This window comes from Babylonia areolata, chromosome 5, assembly GCF_041734735.1.
Source record: "Babylonia areolata isolate BAREFJ2019XMU chromosome 5, ASM4173473v1, whole genome shotgun sequence".
NCBI classification, from domain to species: Eukaryota; Metazoa; Mollusca; class Gastropoda; order Neogastropoda; family Buccinidae; genus Babylonia; species Babylonia areolata.
The window spans coordinates 56,198,071-56,217,468 of NC_134880.1; the positions used below are offsets into that span (position 1 = coordinate 56,198,071).

At 42.2% G+C, this 19,398-nt stretch overlaps 1 protein-coding gene across 1 annotated transcript in view; it reads right to left on the bottom strand.

The window, feature by feature from the left end:
* The window catches only part of LOC143282199 (uncharacterized), a 48,767-nt gene that overhangs the window by 16,696 nt on the left and 12,673 nt on the right, over positions 1-19,398 (bottom strand). The window contains exons 10-17 of the mRNA XM_076587790.1: positions 18,107-18,313; positions 16,284-16,402; positions 15,321-15,434; positions 14,337-14,435; positions 12,909-13,057; positions 11,637-11,774; positions 8,918-9,047; positions 415-610 (exon numbers count right to left, since the gene is read on the bottom strand). Of these exons, the coding sequence (XP_076443905.1) occupies positions 415-610; positions 8,918-9,047; positions 11,637-11,774; positions 12,909-13,057; positions 14,337-14,435; positions 15,321-15,434; positions 16,284-16,402; positions 18,107-18,313 (1,152 nt within the window). The remainder of the gene's footprint in view (positions 1-414; positions 611-8,917; positions 9,048-11,636; positions 11,775-12,908; positions 13,058-14,336; positions 14,436-15,320; positions 15,435-16,283; positions 16,403-18,106; positions 18,314-19,398) is intronic.

Below are 19,398 nucleotides of genomic sequence, written 5' to 3' on the forward strand. Positions count from 1 at the left end.
TTGAGTAACACACGTTATTGAGAATCACGTTATTTCTTCACAAGTTATTGAGAATCACAATGCTGTTTGTAGCTATCACAGAGCTAGCTGTCACAGACTTTTACTGAATTTACTAGCCTTTGGCAGCCAACAACTAAGAACATTAGAGGTCTTCAGATTTCAAAGACAAAAATCTTGAGAATGAGAAAGGTTTCTGAGCTACAGATTCAGCAAAAGTCTGATGGTTGAAGTGTGTGAGGTCTTAAGTTTTATAGAGCAAATTTTTTTTAACCATATGGAGAAAAAGTCTTCAAAAAGATGCTGAGTTTACATATCAAAAAGTAGAAAAGGGTTGAGATACTGTTCTTAGAGATACTGGGGGTAGTCTTAAAACACACAGTGGAGGAGGGGGGGGGGGGGGGAACCAGCACTTACTGTCCAAAATGCGGCGGAGGCGTTTGACGTCGCTGTAGGTGTACAAGAGGATGCAGTGTGCGATCATCCCGTCCCGCCCCGCTCGCCCTGCCTCCTGGTAGTAGCCCTCCACTGACTTGGGCAGGGAGTAGTGGATGACGAAGCGTACGTCTGCTTTGTCAATGCCCATCCCAAAGGCAATGGTGGCACAGATCACCTGCACATGGTGGTGAACAGGTTAAAAATGGTGGCGCAGATCATCTGCACATGGTGTTGAAAAGGTTAAAAATGGTGGCACAGATCATCTGCACATGGTGGTGAAAAGGTTAAAAATGGTGGCATATATCACCTGCACCTAGTGGTGAACAGGTTAAAAATGGTGGCATAGATCACCTGCACCTAGTGGTGAAAAGGTTAAAAATGGTGGCATATATCACCTGCACCTAGTGGCGAAAAGGTTAAAAATGGTGGCATATATCACCTGCACCTAGTGGCGAAAAGGTTAAAAATGGTGGTATAGATCACCTGCACCTAGTGGTGAAAAGGTTAAAAATGGTGGCATATATCACCTGCACCTAGTGGTGAACAGGTTAAAAATGCTGGCATAGATCACCTGCACATGGTGTTGAAAAGGTTAAAAATGGTGGCATAGATCACCTGCACCTAGTGGCAAAAAAGCTAAAAATGCTGGCATAAATCACCTGCACCTAGTGGTGAACAGGTTAAAAATGGTGGCATAAATCACCTGCACCTAGTGGTGAAAAGGTTAAAAATGGTGGCATAAATCACCTGCACCTAGTGGTGAACAGGTTAAAAATGGTGGCATAAATCACCTGCACCTAGTGGTGAACAGGTTAAAAATGGTGGCACAGATCACCTGCACCTAGTGGTGAACAGGTTAAAAATGGTGGCATATATCACCTGCACCTAGTGGTGAAAAGGTTAAAAATGGTGGCACAGATCACCTGCACCTAGTGGTGAACAGGTTAAAAATGGTGGTATAGATCACCTGCACCTAGTGGCAAAAAGGCTAAAAATGGTGGCATAAATCACCTGCACATGGTGTTGAAAAAGTTAAAAATGGTGGTATAGATCACCTGCACATGGTGTTGAAAAAGTTAAAAATGGTGGTATAGATCACCTGCACATGGTGTTGAAAAAGTTAAAAATGGTGGCACAGATCACCTGCACATCGTGGTGAACAGGTTAAAAATGGTGGCATAGATCACCTGCACATAGTGGTGAAAAGGTTAAAAATGGTGGCACAGATCACCTGCACCTAGTGGCGAAAAGGTTAAAAATGGTGGCATATATCACCTGCACCTAGTGGTGAAAAGGTTAAAAATGGTGGCACAGATCACCTGCACCTAGTGGTGAAAAGGTTAAAAATGGTGGTATAGATCACCTGCACCTAGTGGCAAAAAGGCTAAAAATGGTGGCATAAATCACCTGCACATGGTGTTGAAAAAGTTAAAAATGGTGGTATAGATCACCTGCACATGGTGTTGAAAAAGTTAAAAATGGTGGCATATATCACCTGCACCTAGTGGCGAAAAAGTTAAAAATGGTGGCATATATCACCTGCACCTAGTGGTGAAAAGGTTAAAAATGATGGCACAGATCACCTGCACATCGTGGTGAAAAGGTTAAAGGTCCCACAGTCTTTTACAGCCATTGGGGCACTGAATTCAAATCCAACATCCAGGGCCCAATCCTCTACTTTTGCCACTTTAAGCTTCCCAAAGCAAAGTCCGTTACCCGTTCAAACCTGAGAGGAGTGAGGAAAGTCAGAGTAAAGTCCCTTTCCCGAGGACACAGTGCCGCGAAACCTGAATGCTGGCGACCACTGGATCACAAGTCAAATGCCACTGTGCCTCCTTAATCACAGTCGCGGCAGATGGGTCAATAAAAACCTATCTTTTCCTAACTGCCTTTCCTCAGCCTGCTACCTGCACTGACCATGCTTTGCTGTTTGCTAGCTTTTGTCATTTGTGTAGGCTTGGTGCATGTGTGTTCTGTTCTGTGTTTATTTGGAGCACTGCAGGGGGAGGGGGAGGGTGTGTGTGGGAAGGTGAGATATGTTGAAAGTAAGTGCTTCAAAATTTCCCCTATTTTTCTTTAATTATTTGCTTACTTGTTTTGTTGATGTGTAGCATGAAGGACTTAAACCATGATGGATTATTTAATCCCTTGTGTATCATTGCTATTACTAATAATAGTAAAAAAACAAAACAAAACAAAACAAAAAGTGAAGTTTCCTAAACATTACAGTTGTGTGATGCAGGACTCGATAACCAAGCTAAGTCTGAAGTTATCGTTTTTGACACTGATGTACTTTCAAAAAGTTTTAAAATCAAAGATTAAGATACAAAGAACACAGATGTGTAATTTGTAAAAAATCTTGATTTTCATTAATTTGACCCTTATGACATGTTTTTTGTGCATGGCTAAGAATAGCTGGCTGTGAGTTTAGCTGCCTTTTCGTGTGCTGCGTCACATATGTTAAAATGCATATTTCACTTTGCTGGTATACATCTCTATGATTATGCAAATAAAAGAAGGAAAAGGCAAAAGAGGAAACGCAAGTCTTTGTCAGTGTATAAGCAGCAAACTGGCCAAAAAAGCCTAAAACAAAAAAAACAACAACAAACAAAAAAAAACCCGAAACAAAAAAACAACAACAAACTAGACACCTCAATGAATAAATAGTTTGTTTTGCAGCACATTCTGTTAGCTGTTTACAAAAGGATGAGGGGTAGCATTTACTATAAAAGAAAGAATCTGGGGTACAGATTTTTGGAACAGAATATATGTGACGTTTATCCTGACACACACACACACACATCACACACCTATTGTTGAAAAAGACAGAGGAAAACAAGGTGTTGGTAAGCAAAATACATGACCAACACAGAACAAGTCTTCGCTATCAAATGTACCAGGATCACAAGGAATAGATCACATCCATGTGCCTGCTCTCCTACATATATGCACATATCACACATCACTTGTTTCTTGTTTGTCAGTAAGTTATTTCTTTTCCTTATATTTTTTTCATCTTTCTTTTTTATGGGTGTTGGGGTGGGGAGTTTTTACCCCCTTTCGTGGGCTGGATGAAAATGCAGTTTGTTTATTCTATTACCCAAAGGAAATAAAATCCATTCACTCACTCATGGGGCTAAAGACCTAAAACCTGTCCCCCAAATCTCTGTGTGGCTGTCAGTGTAAAAACACACAACATCCAGCAGCTGTCTGCAGCTGTACCTTACAGCTGTCAGTGTAAAAACACACAACATCCAGCAGCTGTCTGCAGCTGTACCTTACAGCTGTCAGTGTAAAAACACACAACATCCAGCAGCTGTCTGCAGCTTTACCTTACAGTTGTCAGTGTAAAAACACACAACATCCAGCAGCTGTCTGCAGCTGTACCTTACAGTTGTCAGTGTAAAAACACACAACATCCAGCAGCTGTCTGCAGCTGTACCTTACAGCTGTCAGTGTAAAAACACACAACATCCAGCAGCTGTCTGCAGCTGTACCTTACAGCTGTCAGTGTAAAAACACACAACATCCAGCAGCTGTCTGCAGCTGTACCTTACAGTTGTCAGTGTAAAAACACACAACATCCAGCAGCTGTCTGCAGCTGTACCTTACAGTTGTCAGTGTAAAAACACACAACATCCAGCAGCTGTCTGCAGCTTTACCTTACAGCTGTCAGTGTAAAAACACACAACATCCAGCAGCTGTCTGCAGCTTTACCTTACAGTTGTCAGTGTAAAAACACACATCCAGCAGCTGTCTGCAGCTTTACCTTACAGTTGTCAGTGTAAAAACACACAACATCCAGCAGCTGTCTGCAGCTGTACCTTACAGCTGTCAGTGTAAAAACACACAACATCCAGCAGCTGTCTGCAGCTGTACCTTACAGCTGTCAGTGTAAAAACACACAACATCCAGCAGCTGTCTGCAGCTGTACCTTACAGCTGTCAGTGTAAAAACACACAACATCCAGCAGCTGTCTGCAGCTGTACCTTACAGTTGTCAGTGTAAAAACACACAACATACAGCAGCTGTCTGTAGCTTTACCTTACAGTTGTCAGTGTAAAAACACACAACATCCAGCAGCTGTCTGCAGCTGTACCTTACAGCTGTCAGTGTAAAAACACACAACATCCAGCAGCTGTCTGCAGCTGTACCTTACAGCTGTCAGTGTAAAAACACACAACATCCAGCAGCTGTCTGCAGCTGTACCTTACAGTTGTCAGTGTAAAAACACACAACATACAGCAGCTGTCTGTAGCTTTACCTTACAGTTGTCAGTGTAAAAACACACAACATCCAGCAGCTGTCTGCAGCTGTACCTTACAGTTGTCAGTGTAAAAACACACAACATCCAGCAGCTGTCTGCAGCTGTACCTTACAGCTGTCAGTGTAAAAACACACAACATACAGCAGCTGTCTGCAGCTTTACCTTACAGCTGTCAGTGTAAAAACACACAACATCCAGCAGCTGTCTGCAGCTGTACCTTACAGTTGTCAGTGTAAAAACACACAACATCCAGCAGCTGTCTGCAGCTTTACCTTACAGCTGTCAGTGTAAAAACACACAACATCCAGCAGCTGTCTGCAGCTGTACCTTACAGCTGTCAGTGTAAAAACACACAACATCCAGCAGCTGTCTGCAGCTGTACCTTACAGCTGTCAGTGTAAAAACACACAACATCCAGCAGCTGTCTGCAGCTTTACCTTACAGCTGTCAGTGTAAAAACACACAACATCCAGCAGCTGTCTGCAGCTGTACCTTACAGTTGTCAGTGTAAAAACACACAACATCCAGCAGCTGTCTGCAGCTGTACCTTACAGCTGTCAGTGTAAAAACACACAACATCCAGCAGCTGTCTGCAGCTTTACCTTACAGCTGTCAGTGTAAAAACACACAACATCCAGCAGCTGTCTGCAGCTGTACCTTACAGTTGTCAGTGTAAAAACACACAACATCCAGCAGCTGTCTGCAGCTGTACCTTACAGCTGTCAGTGTAAAAACACACAACATCCAGCAGCTGTCTGCAGCTGTACCTTACAGTTGTCAGTGTAAAAACACACAACATCCAGCAGCTGTCTGCAGCTGTACCTTACAGTTGTCAGTGTAAAAACACACAACATCCAGCAGCTGTCTGCAGCTGTACCTTACAGCTGTCAGTGTAAAAACACACAACATCCAGCAGCTGTCTGCAGCTGTACCTTACAGTTGTCAGTGTAAAAACACACAACATACAGCAGCTGTCTGCAGCTTTACCTTACAGTTGTCAGTGTAAAAACACACAACATCCAGCAGCTGTCTGCAGCTTTACCTTACAGCTGTCAGTGTAAAAACACACAACATCCAGCAGCTGTCTGCAGCTTTACCTTACAGCTGTCAGTGTAAAAACACACAACATACAGCAGCTGTCTGCAGCTTTACCTTACAGTTGTCAGTGTAAAAACACACAACATCCAGCAGCTGTCTGCAGCTGTACCTTACAGCTGTCAGTGTAAAAACACACAACATCCAGCAGCTGTCTGCAGCTTTACCTTACAGCTGTCAGTGTAAAAACACACAACATACAGCAGCTGTCTGCAGCTTTACCTTACAGCTGTCAGTGTAAAAACACACAACATCCAGCAGCTGTCTGCAGCTGTACCTTACAGTTGTCAGTGTAAAAACACACATCATCCAGCAGCTGTCTGCAGCTGTACCTTACAGCTGTCAGTGTAAAAACACACAACATCCAGCAGCTGTCTGCAGCTGTACCTTACAGTTGTCAGTGTAAAAACACACAACATCCAGCAGCTGTCTGCAGCTGTACCTTACAGCTGTCAGTGTAAAAACACACAACATCCAGCAGCTGTCTGCAGCTGTACCTTACAGTTGTCAGTGTAAAAACACACAACATCCAGCAGCTGTCTGCAGCTGTACCTTACAGTTGTCAGTGTAAAAACACACAACATCCAGCAGCTGTCTGCAGCTGTACCTTACAGTTGTCAGTGTAAAAACACACAACATCCAGCAGCTGTCTGCAGCTGTACCTTACAGTTGTCAGTGTAAAAACACACAACATCCAGCAGCTGTCTGCAGCTGTACCTTACAGTTGTCAGTGTAAAAACACACAACATCCAGCAGCTGTCTGCAGCTGTACCTTACAGTTGTCAGTGTAAAAACACACAACATCCAGCAGCTGTCTGCAGCTGTACCTTACAGTTGTCAGTGTAAAAACACACAACATCCAGCAGCTGTCTGCAGCTGTACCTTACAGTTGTCAGTGTAAAAACACACAACATCCAGCAGCTGTCTGCAGCTGTACCTTACAGTTGTCAGTGTAAAAACACACAACATCCAGCAGCTGTCTGCAGCTGTACCTTACAGTTGTCAGTGTAAAAACACACAACATCCAGCAGCTGTCTGCAGCTGTACCTTACAGTTGTCAGTGTAAAAACACACAACATCCAGCAGCTGTCTGCAGCTGTACCTTACAGTTGTCAGTGTAAAAACACACAACATCCAGCAGCTGTCTGCAGCTGTACCTTACAGTTGTCAGTGTAAAAACACACAACATCCAGCAGCTGTCTGCAGCTGTACCTTACAGTTGTCAGTGTAAAAACACACAACATCCAGCAGCTGTCTGCAGCTGTACCTTACAGTTGTCAGTGTAAAAACACACAACATCCAGCAGCTGTCTGCAGCTGTACCTTACAGCTGTCAGTGTAAAAACACACAACATCCAGCAGCTGTCTGCAGCTGTACCTTACAGCTGTCAGTGTAAAAACACACAACATCCAGCAGCTGTCTGCAGCTGTACCTTACAGCTGTCAGTGTAAAAACACACAACATCCAGCAGCTGTCTGCAGCTGTACCTTACAGCTGTCAGTGTAAAAACACACAACATCCAGCAGCTGTCTGCAGCTGTACCTTACAGCTGTCAGTGTAAAAACACACAACATCCAGCAGCTGTCTGCAGCTGTACCTTACAGTTGTCAGTGTAAAAACACACAACATCCAGCAGCTGTCTGCAGCTGTACCTTACAGTTGTCAGTGTAAAAACACACAACATCCAGCAGCTGTCTGCAGCTGTACCTTACAGCTGTCAGTGTAAAAACACACAACATACAGCAGCTGTCTGCAGCTGTACCTTACAGTTGTCAGTGTAAAAACACACAACATCCAGCAGCTGTCTGCAGCTGTACCTTACAGTTGTCAGTGTAAAAACACACAACATCCAGCAGCTGTCTGCAGCTGTACCTTACAGCTGTCAGTGTAAAAACACACAACATACAGCAGCTGTCTGCAGCTGTACCTTACAGTTGTCAGTGTAAAAACACACAACATCCAGCAGCTGTCTGCAGCTGTACCTTACAGTTGTCAGTGTAAAAACACACAACATACAGCAGCTGTCTGCAGCTGTACCTTACAGTTGTCAGTGTAAAAACACACAACATCCAGCAGCTGTCTGCAGCTGTACCTTACAGTTGTCAGTGTAAAAACACACAACATACAGCAGCTGTCTGCAGCTGTACCTTACAGCTGTCAGTGTAAAAACACACAACATCCAGCAGCTGTCTGCAGCTGTACCTTACAGTTGTCAGTGTAAAAACACACAACATCCAGCAGCTGTCTGCAGCTGTACCTTACAGTTGTCAGTGTAAAAACACACAACATCCAGCAGCTGTCTGCAGCTGTACCTTACAGTTGTCAGTGTAAAAACACACAACATCCAGCAGCTGTCTGCAGCTGTACCTTACAGCTGTCAGTGTAAAAACACAACATCCAGCAGCTGTCTGCAGCTTTACCTTACAGTTGTCAGTGTAAAAACACACATCCAGCAGCTGTCTGCAGCTGTACCTTACAGTTGTCAGTGTAAAAACACACAACATCCAGCAGCTGTCTGCAGCTGTACCTTACAGTTGTCAGTGTAAAAACACAACATACAGCAGCTGTCTGCAGCTGTACCTTACAGTTGTCAGTGTAAAAACACACAACATCCAGCAGCTGTCTGCAGCTGTACCTTACAGCTGTCAGTGTAAAAACACACAACATCCAGCAGCTGTCTGCAGCTGTACCTTACAGTTGTCAGTGTAAAAACACACAACATCCAGCAGCTGTCTGCAGCTGTACCTTACAGTTGTCAGTGTAAAAACACAACATCCAGCAGCTGTCTGCAGCTGTACCTTACAGTTGTCAGTGTAAAAACACAACATCCAGCAGCTGTCTGCAGCTGTACCTTACAGTTGTCAGTGTAAAAACACACAACATCCAGCAGCTGTCTGCAGCTGTACCTTACAGTTGTCAGTGTAAAAACACACATCCAGCAGCTGTCTGCAGCTGTACCTTACAGTTGTCAGTGTAAAAACACACAACATCCAGCAGCTGTCTGCAGCTGTACCTTACAGTTGTCAGTGTAAAAACACACATCCAGCAGCTGTCTGCAGCTGTACCTTACAGTTGTCAGTGTAAAAACACACAACATCCAGCAGCTGTCTGCAGCTGTACCTTACAGTTGTCTCCGTTGAGCCACCGCTCCTGTACGTGGGTGCGCTCACTGTCGCTCAGTCCTGCGTGATACGACGCTGCCTGGATCCCTGCTGACCGCAGACTGTCCGCCACAGTGTCACACTCCTTCCTGCCATCAGTATCACTGTCATTTGCTGTGGCTGAATGCTCTCTGTCTGACCTTCAATATCCTGCTACTATCAATTCACTATAGTACCACTCTCCTTCCTGCCATCAGTATCATTGTCATTTGCTGTGGCTGAATGCTCTCTGTCTGACCTTCAATATCCTGCTACTATCAATTCACTATAGTACCACTCCTTCCTGCCATCAGTATCATTGTCATTTGCTGTGGCTGAATGCTCTCTGTCTGACCTTCAATATCCTGCTACTATCAATTCACTATAGTACCACTCTTTCCTGCCATCAGTATCATTGTCATTTGCTGTGGCTGAATGCTCTCTGTCTGACCTTCAATATCCTGCTACTATCAATTCACTATAGTACCACACTCTTTCCTGCCATCAGTATCATTGTCATTTGCTGTGGCTGAATGCTCTCTGTCTGACCTTCAATATCCTGCTACTAACAATTCACTATAGCACCACTCTCTTTTCTGTCATCAGTGTCGTTATCACTTATTACCATTTAATGCATTCGGCCTTGCATTCGGCCTGACAATCAATACCATTATTTACCAATATTTATGTACACCTACACTAACAGAAAACATAATACCATAATCACTTCAATTAACGCACTCTGCGTAACCATCAATGCTGTTATTTACTAACACATATCCCTGAAAACACAGTATGGATGTAACTTTTTATCATTTAATGCATCCTGCATGACCATGTACTCTGCATAACCATCAATGTTGTTCCTTATTAATATTAATAATACATATCCCTGAAAACACAGTATGGATGTAACTTTTATTATCTAATGCACCCTGCACGACCATCTATGCTGTTATTTACCACACAGCCCCCAACACAGAGCATGGATGTCACTTGTTATTACTCAGTGCACTGTGCCTGACCATCAGCACTACTATATCATCAATACTAATATACAAGCATAACACTGACAATGGAGTATGACTGTCACAAGTTATCATTAAATGCATTTTGCATCACCACCAATGTTGTTATTTATCAACATAAATACACACATAACCCTGAAAACAGAGTACAGCTGCCTACGTGGTAAGGTAAAAAGGGCCATACACATAAAACATCTCTTGTTGATAGAAGTGAACATGGTAGTTGCAGCCATGAACCCAGAAATAAATATATTTGTATTTGTATTTCTTTTTATCACAACAGATTTCTCTGTGTGAAATTCGGGCTGCTCTCCCCAGGGAGAGCGCGTCGCTATACTACAGCGCCACCCATTTTTTAATATTTTTTCCTGCGTGCAGTTCTATTTGTTTTTCCTATGGAAGTGGATTTTTCTACAGAATTTTGCCAGGAACAACCCTTTTGTTGCTGTGGGTTCTTTTACGTGCGCTAAGTGCATGCTGCACACGGGACCTCGGTTTATAGTCTCATCCGAATGACTAGCGTCCAAACCACTACTCAAGGTCTAGTGGAGGGGGAGAAAATATCGGCGGCTGAGCCGTGATTCAAACCAGCGCACCCAGATTCTCTCACTTTCTAGGCGGACGCGTTACCTCTAGGCCATAACTCCACACATAACAGCTAACTTTAACATTTAACACCCAGACAGAACCTTCTCAGAAGCTCCTCACATGCTGTGAGCACCCTATGAACTACTCATTCCAAATGTAAGTTTTAATATATGGATTACACAAGCTGGAAAGACTGTGTGATTCAACTGAATGCTGAACAGTAAGAAATGTTGGAATAGACTGTAGATTAGTCTATTCCCTTTTCGTGGTTTGTGCTGATCTGTGTTCTGGGCTGAACAGTGTTCCAAGCACATCACAGTCTCTTTCGCTTCAAATCAGCACTGTCAGGGCTCAAAATATCCAGGCGTTCGACTGTCTGGGACAACTAAACATTTTGGCAGAGAGGTGGAAACTGAACAACCAGTATGTGACTATCAGTGAAAGGGTGACTGATCTGTCAGCTTCAGTACAGACTGGCTGCACTTTCCATCCTCCACGTTTTTCACTGAGACAAGGTGTGTTCTCTGAATAGTGAATTTCAGCACGGAAAAGGCACATCTGACATGAAAGTCCCTACTGGAACCGTGTAACTTTATTTTTTCTTACTGTTCCTCAATTAAACAATTACCCCCCATTTTCCTGTAATAAATATTACTTACACAAGCAATTATGCTCTTGACTAGTCGTTGCACTACCGGTAGTTTCATTAACAGTCACATAATTAGGGAGGACAAGTTGAAATTTGGAGGGGGCAAATAAATTTTTTTAAATCTACTTGTCCCCAGGCCAATTAAAAATCAACTGGTATTTTCTCACCCTGATTATCCATACTGATGATCATGCAAATGTTTAGAATAGAATAGAATAGAATAAAATAAAATAGAATAGAATAGAACAGAATAGAATAGAACAGAATAGAATAGAACAGAATATGTCTTTATTACCAAGTGTACCGGGGTCACAAGGAATATTGGGGGGGATAGTACATAACAAGATACGAACATAAACTGAAAATGATACACAAACACAGATACAGTAGAAATAAGATACATACAAGTGCATATCACCTATGAGGAGACTGACCTGGACAGACAGTAGACAATGCCACACTCCTGTCTGAATTTGGACTTAATCATCTCTATGACGTCTGCAGTGGCATTGGATGGCTTCTTGGGTCGCACGGAATACTTGAGGTTTGGGCGATTGAAACTCTGCATGAACCTGCAAGTGCAGCATCATTCACGCAATGCATTGCTGGGGCTGTCAGAACTACAGGTTGTCATGTGAGAAAAATGAATTCTCAGTGATAGCCATATTCCAAAGGAATTTTATAAAAATTTCTATTCTATAGTATTCTGAGGAATAATTTGACCTTTTACCCATTAGGTTCAGAGTTAAGCAGGAATGTGAAAATCATGAGTTAAAGCGCTTTGATTTGTCTCTGTACAAGATTCAGAGCTATATAAGTACATTATTACTTATTATTATTACTATTACAGTAAAAGGAAGCAGGGTATGTAACACTCACAACACTGACAAGGTATTCTACCCTTGTTTGTTTTTTTCCACAACGTCCAAACTGAGCAAAATGCAGACAACTGTCATCATAGGTGAGCGAAAAAGGAAGAGTGTCTAGTCTCTCTGTACATGTGATACTCTCTCTATCCTAGGTCAGGTTTCTATCATCTCCTTGACATTCTCAAACACTGTCTCACCGTTTACAGGCAAGATATTTTTTTCTTTTACTTAAAAAAAAGGAAATTTTCTATCTAAAATTACGTTTAAATAACATACTTACCGTGACCCAACTAGTGCAGACTCCGGCATGGGTCTGACATTCCTGCCTGTGCAAACTACTATCCGCCTATGCGGAGAAAACTAAACTATGGCCGATAACCTCCCGGAAGTAGGTAACCTCCCCTTTGTCCCACTGGCTAGCGCCCTCTTTTTCCGGCAGCCATTATGACTCCTGTCCTGTGCTCTCCATATGGCTAAGTTATTTCGTATTTTCTGTCTGTCGATTCTCTGGCGTTCTTGTTTTTTGATTCATAAACTTTTGAACCCCAACTGCTGAATCTTGATACCAGTGTAGCATGAACTGGAAGAACAGTCACTATTTCTGTGTGCTTTCAAGTAACGTGGTCAATTTTGCTGGACAAAGGTTGCACAATCCCAAAAGAAAAAACAAAGTCACAATAAAGAATGGTCACGTGAGGTGACAGACCTCCACTGACCATCAAACTCATCAGACAAGCAGCAGACAAGGGGTTAACAAAATGAATAAGAGGAACAAAGCACAACAGACTGACTGACACAGAGATCACATGCCATCCAGTGTCTCAAAGCAGTACTTACCATTTGGGCTGCTTCATGTTCAGCTGGTGTATGATGTCACGGCGTACTCTTGGGGTGGCAGTGGCCGTCAGGGCCATGATGGGAACGCCTGGGAACTTGACGCGGAGCATGTTCAACTTTTTGTAGTCTGGCCGAAAGTCATGTCCCCACTGGAACAAACATTTTAACATTTCACTTCTAACTGTGATGAATACATGGTAAACCGTGGTTGAGAGTAAGCTCTGTCTCGCTCTCTCTCTCAAATACAAAGAACAGACTTTGTAAGATTAACAACTTGACTTCTTTCAATGTATATTCAAATACCTATGAAAAAGCAGATGCATAATTCCATCACTTACACTTTTCTTTATAACTATCACTACATGAATCTTAAAAAATGGTGAGATTGCTACTGTTTACAAACCTGCATCATAACTTGATCTGTGCTGAACATGTAAAAAAAAAATACTGTTCATCTATTCTGGGATCTAAACAACCCAAAAAATTTTCTCTATGTAAAAATCATCATGGTTGTCTCTCAGGAACAGGGAATGACATAGCAACATCAATCATCAGTGGATGCACGTGAGTCTGAAGGCCAAATTCTAAAGCGCATATACCCCTGAAAATGGAGTATGACTGCCTACATGGCAGGGTAAAAATGGTCATACATGTAAAAGCCCACTCGTGTACATACAAGTGAACGTGGGAGTTGCAGCCCATGAACGCAGAAGAAGAAGATGATAAAGCGCATATGCAATTGCTGGTGGGGCATGGAATGCCAGCAGGCATGCCAGAGGCAGACGCAGCTCTGTTGTCAGACTTTAGCTGCTGCAAAGCGCTAGCGGCAGTCTCTCTCAAATGTCCTCACTGCAGTTTTTCTTAGGTTATGTCAGCCGCTTCTATCAGCAGCAGCAACGTTAAACAACAATACAAATAGGTGGCTTTGAAGTAATATTTCTGCCCCTCCACTAGACCTTGAGTGGTGGTGTGAACACTAGTCGTACGGATGAGACGATATAAACCTTGGTCCCGTGTGCAGCATGCACTTAGCACACATAACAGGACCCAGGCTGTCACTGGCACAATTCTGCAGACAAATCCACTTTGACAGGAAAACAAATACACTTGTAGGCAGAAAAAAGAAACAGAAATGATATGGGTGGCACTGCACTGTAGCGTCGCTGTCTCCTCTGGTAGCAGTCAGAATTTCATGTGAAGAAATCTACGGTGACAAGAAGCAATACAATGCATTACAAAACCAAACTAAGCACCTCAAATCTACCGTGACAAGAAGTAATACAATGCATTACAAAACCAAACTAAGCACCTCAAATCTACCGTGACAAGAAGTAATACAATGCATTACAAAACCAAACTAAGCACCTCAAATCTACCGTGACAAGAAGTAATACAATGCATTACAAAACCAAACTAAGCACCTCATACCTGACTGACGCAGTGTGCTTCATCAATGACAAAACGGTCCAACATCTGACGGTGATGCAGGCTGTCCAGACACTTCAGCAACTTGTCACTGGCAGACAGCTGAAAAGAAATAAACAAAATAAATGTGCACATTAATACCCACATCTTTAAAAAAAAGAAAAAGAAAAAAGAAACAAAACTCTAAAAACAACTCCTGAACAAAACTATTTCCTCTCTTCTGGTGAAGGGCCCCTGAATGGGACCCTCATTTCCATAATGTCATTATCAGCTGATAATATCTTCAACAATCTTTCCGCTGTCAGATGCAAGTGATGAGCTCGTTGATGTGCTCGTGAGCAAAGGAGGAAATTTTAGGAGTGACCTGTTCACACAGTGTGTGTTGAGTTGGTGTCAACATTGGTGTCTGACTGAGCTCCTTTGACTGTCACACAGCAGACAAACCATGCGTTAAAGCCAACGTTCTACAGTGTTAGAAGTGCTTGAAATGTATCAGACCAAAGGCTCTGATGTTGAAGAAACATGATGACAGCAGTGTGGATATATAGTTCAGAGCAAAAATCAACGATACATTGTAACTCTCACTGAAAGATAGAACAGGAAAGATGGAAGTATTATAATTTGTCTTGAACTAACTCATTGCATTAAAAACCAGATTCAAAACTTAATTTCCTAACTTTGTATAACTTTTTTTGTGTGATTTTTTTTTTAGTAACCCATACAAATGGGTTATCTGTGGGGAAAATTTCGGGAGCAAGCACGCAGTATGCAGTCAGATAAAGAGGCAAGAGCAAAATGGACTGCTTAATCTTATGAATAATAAAATCAACAACAAAAAAACACACAAAAAACATGCAACGTCAATGTCAAATCAATATGGAAGAAACCTTGTAGGATCACAGACATGTGGCATCTTTACATCATCGCTGAGCACAACCAACCAACAGAGGAATGAAATGACAGAGAAACACAATGCAAGTGACTGACTTTCTCTGGGGTGACGTAGAGGAGTTTGATGGCAGGCTGTCTCTGGTACAGAGAGCTGTACACAGCGCTGGCCTGTGTGCTGTCCAGATCTCCCGATAAATGAGCCGCTGGGATCTGCACATCACCACAGTACAATCAAGTCCTAGGGTTAAACTAACGTCCCAAGCCCTTTTACAGCCATTAGGGCAATAATTATATCCAGTGTCTGGGGGTTGGCACAGGAAGGGGTGGGGGGTGGGGTCAGGGTGCCAGTCCTCTCCTTCTGCCATTTAAACCTCCTCTTACCGAAGTCAGGTGCCCATCAACACCTGGATGGAGTGATGAAAATCTGAGCAAAATGCTTTTCCCCAAGGACACAACACGCTGCCAAAACTGGGCCTGGAACCCGCATCACTGGATTAGAAGTGGTACACCTAATCCATTCTGCCATGGCACCTCAAGGCCTTTTATTACAAAACAACTACAACAACAAAAACGCACAAGAAAAATATACCTAGTTTTAAAACACATCACTTGTCTGTACAATGTGAAAAAGCATTCTAATGTTCAACTGTCCAGAGAAATGCATTCTGCATTATGGCCCTAGTCCACAGCAACAATCTCATTTCAAAATTTGAACATTTTCTTTCTGTTGTTTTTTTTTTCTCTTTCTCCAAATAATGTTTTATTTATTTTACCATAACATCATCATATTTGTCCAATATATTGTGCATGCATGCTAAAGTATGCATAAAATGTGCATGAGAATGTGCATATGCATACTTATGAGTGTGTGGATGGTGATTTTCTATAGGGTTTGCTTTGACTTTGCTGCATTAAAAATTTTTTTTAATGTTGTATGCCATTTTTTATTGTTTTGCTCGTAACCTGTTTTGTTTTTTGTTGTTGTTGTTGTTTTAAAGATTGCACCATTGTTAATTTCTCTGTCTCAGAAAATAAAGTGATTCTGATTCCAACACTGACATCAAAGGAGATCAGCCGCTGCACTTGGTCCTGTATCAAGGCTCGTAAGGGGGAGACAATGATGGAGATGCCTCGGGTCACAAGGGCAGGTAACTGGTAACACAGGCTCTTCCCTCCTCCTAAAGGGAAAAATAAATGACAAAACCTTTTAGAAAAAAAGAAAACAAACAAACAACAAAAACAAATAATTGAAGATATTCATTCAGTGTAAGAGAGTCTAAATTCATTCGTATTTAAACTTAGTTTAACTCAGCACTGCCAGTTAGCTCCCCTGGCTTTGCCCACAGACGACCCATTTGCATTGGTAAGAAATAAAATCTTAAAAAAACACATGTTAGAATTCATGAACTGAAAATTTCAAAACTAATCAGTAAGATAACAAGTTAGCTGAGGACAAAACAGAAAACTTCCTCCCTTCTTGTGCTATCATACAGTGAGACGATGAAAGTATCCATATTTTTTGTTCTCAATTTGCAGACACTGATGACTTGTAAACAAATCCAGGAAAGCACAAAGAGGTTGAAACAGATTAAATTCAGAACGTTATACAGCCACGATATGACTCATTTGTCTAATTCTGTTGTCTGCCTTGTGACTGAGACGAAACTGGGTCAGACGCTACTGTTGGCAAGCACTGTTCACATGAACCAGTCACCGCGAAAATAACTCTCATGCTCGCAAGCACAGTAACACACACTCCATTTATTGGTTGCAGTGGAGAGTCCTAGAGTCTTAGCTCACAACATCATAATGGAAAGTAGGTGCCACTCCAAAAATTCAAAACGATCTAAGCCCCAGTAAGGGGCCCTTCGTCTGAAACAGTTGTAAACAGCAGGGCCCTGATCAGGGCCTTTCATCTAGAGTGAGTTAAACAAATAATCTTTTTCTTCAAAAAAAAAAAAATCACTTACATATAAAAGAACTGCGTTTATATCAAAAACAGACCAAAAGAGAGAGAGAGAGAAAGTCCCAGAGAAAGAAACAGAGGGACAGATAGATAGACAGAGGGAGGGAGACAGACAGAAGAAGGGAGAAATGGGGAGGAAGGAGAGAGGAAAAAGAAATATAAGTGATTATGAGGCTGACGTTTGATGTATAAATTGTGAGGAAACACCCCTCCCCCCTCTCCCACTAACTACAACAGCAACATTAACTACAACAGCAACAGGTGAAGCGGTGGCCTAGTGGTAACGCACCTGACTGGGAAGCTAGTGTCTACAGGTTCAATTCCTCTATATACAGAACAGGGTTTACTTCCCCCTCCACTGACCTTAGTGCTCATCATACGGATGAAACAATAACCTTCACCTAAGCAGCATGCACTTAAGGCACATAGAATAACCCATGGCAACAAAAGGGTTGTCTCCAGATAAATTCTGTAGCAAAATCCATTTGGTAGATGCACTTACAGACAGAAAAGAATGAGAAAAAAACAGAGTGGCACTGAAAACTTTCTGGGTTCCCAAAGATGTGACCAATAAAAATCAGGTTTTTTTCCCCAGACCTTTTCAGGTTTTCCAGACCAAAGCAGAAATTTTTTATACCAAAAACAAAGCCAGACTGAATCCTGATACTCTGTTGATGAAAGTGAAGAGCAGATATCCTGGTATTAATGTTCATTTTTCAATACTTTTTGCTTTTCAAAGTGTTTGTCCTGGTCAAGGGTTTTATCAAAATTTCAGTATTTTTCCAGACCCTGAAGGACAAAACGTTTTTCCAAAACCAAGAAAATGGTTCTGGTATTTTTTCCAAGACTTTTCCAAGTTTCCACTGTGACTCTGTACAAACCGGAACCTATCAGCAAAACAGGACAGCTCACAGACCTGTGGGCATGAGGATGAAGCTATCGTTCCCCAGCAGGGCAGCATTGATGGCTTGCAACTGGTTGTGCCGGAACTCTCGCAGACCAAAGATGTTGTGGAACATTGCACGCAGGTCCTTACTGTGTTCAAACTGTTCCCCATCGAACTCGCCTGTCGCGCCGTCATCTTTGTCCGAAGACCCAAATGTGGGCACATAGGGGTCTGTCACTGCACACACAAGGTCATGCTAACATGTTCATATATACTTATACTTGTACATGTACCCTGATTTACCCCTATCGCAGAAACCTTGTATTTTTTGTTTCCTTTTCTCCTGTTGCAGAGCCTTTGTATGTGTGTGTGCGCGTGTGTGCGTGCATGTGTGCGTGCATGCATGTGTTTGTGTGTGTGTGTGTGTGTGGTGTGTGTGTGTGTGGTGTGTGTGTGTGTGTGTGAATAGAATAGATTTTATTGCCATGAAACCGTAAGGTTTATAAGACACAAGTGCAATGGTAAATAAATGAATGAATGAAAAACACACAATTAATCAATCAGTTAATGCAGTAAATTGCAGCAGCATTCATAAACAAATTTTCCTAATCTTGTTTGTATATATTCATCATCTGTTAGCATCACCTGACTGGGAATGTTTCCTGTGTTATTCGAATTCTGAATATCTTTTAAGAATTGTTGCCTTAAGGTTTCATATTTAATACAATGATCAAGAAGATGGGTTTCATCTTCCAGGATGTTACACTTGTTGCACAATCTGTCTTCTTGTGGAATATTTAAATATCTACCTTTCTCTCTGTGTGTGTGGTGTGGGTGTGCACGTTCTGTTCAAGCATGGCATCAGCTCCCACGACTGTTTGCATAAACCTGCTATCCACACTTTTCAAAGATTTAGAAGCAAGAAACTGAAGAATAAATGTCCCATAGCCTTTTACAGCCACTGAGGCAGTGAATTCATATCAAGTGTCATGGGCTTGGCCCAATCCTCTCCTGCCGTTTTAACCTTCCCAACTAATGTCAGGTACACATTCACACCTGGGTTGAATGAGGAAAATTCAAGTAAAGTGCCTTTCCCAAAGATACCACATCATGCCTAAAAAGGGCCTTGGTCCCTGATCACACTGGATCACAAGGCAAAGCTCATCAGATTCTGCCTTGGTGCCTCCTAAAGCAACCATTACTTTTTTTTTCATTGCAAACTGCTGACTATTGGATCATAAGTCCATTGCCTATCAAATTCTGCCATGGTGTCAACTAAAGTGACCTTTACGTGTTTCTTTTTTGTTTTTGCAAACTTCTAA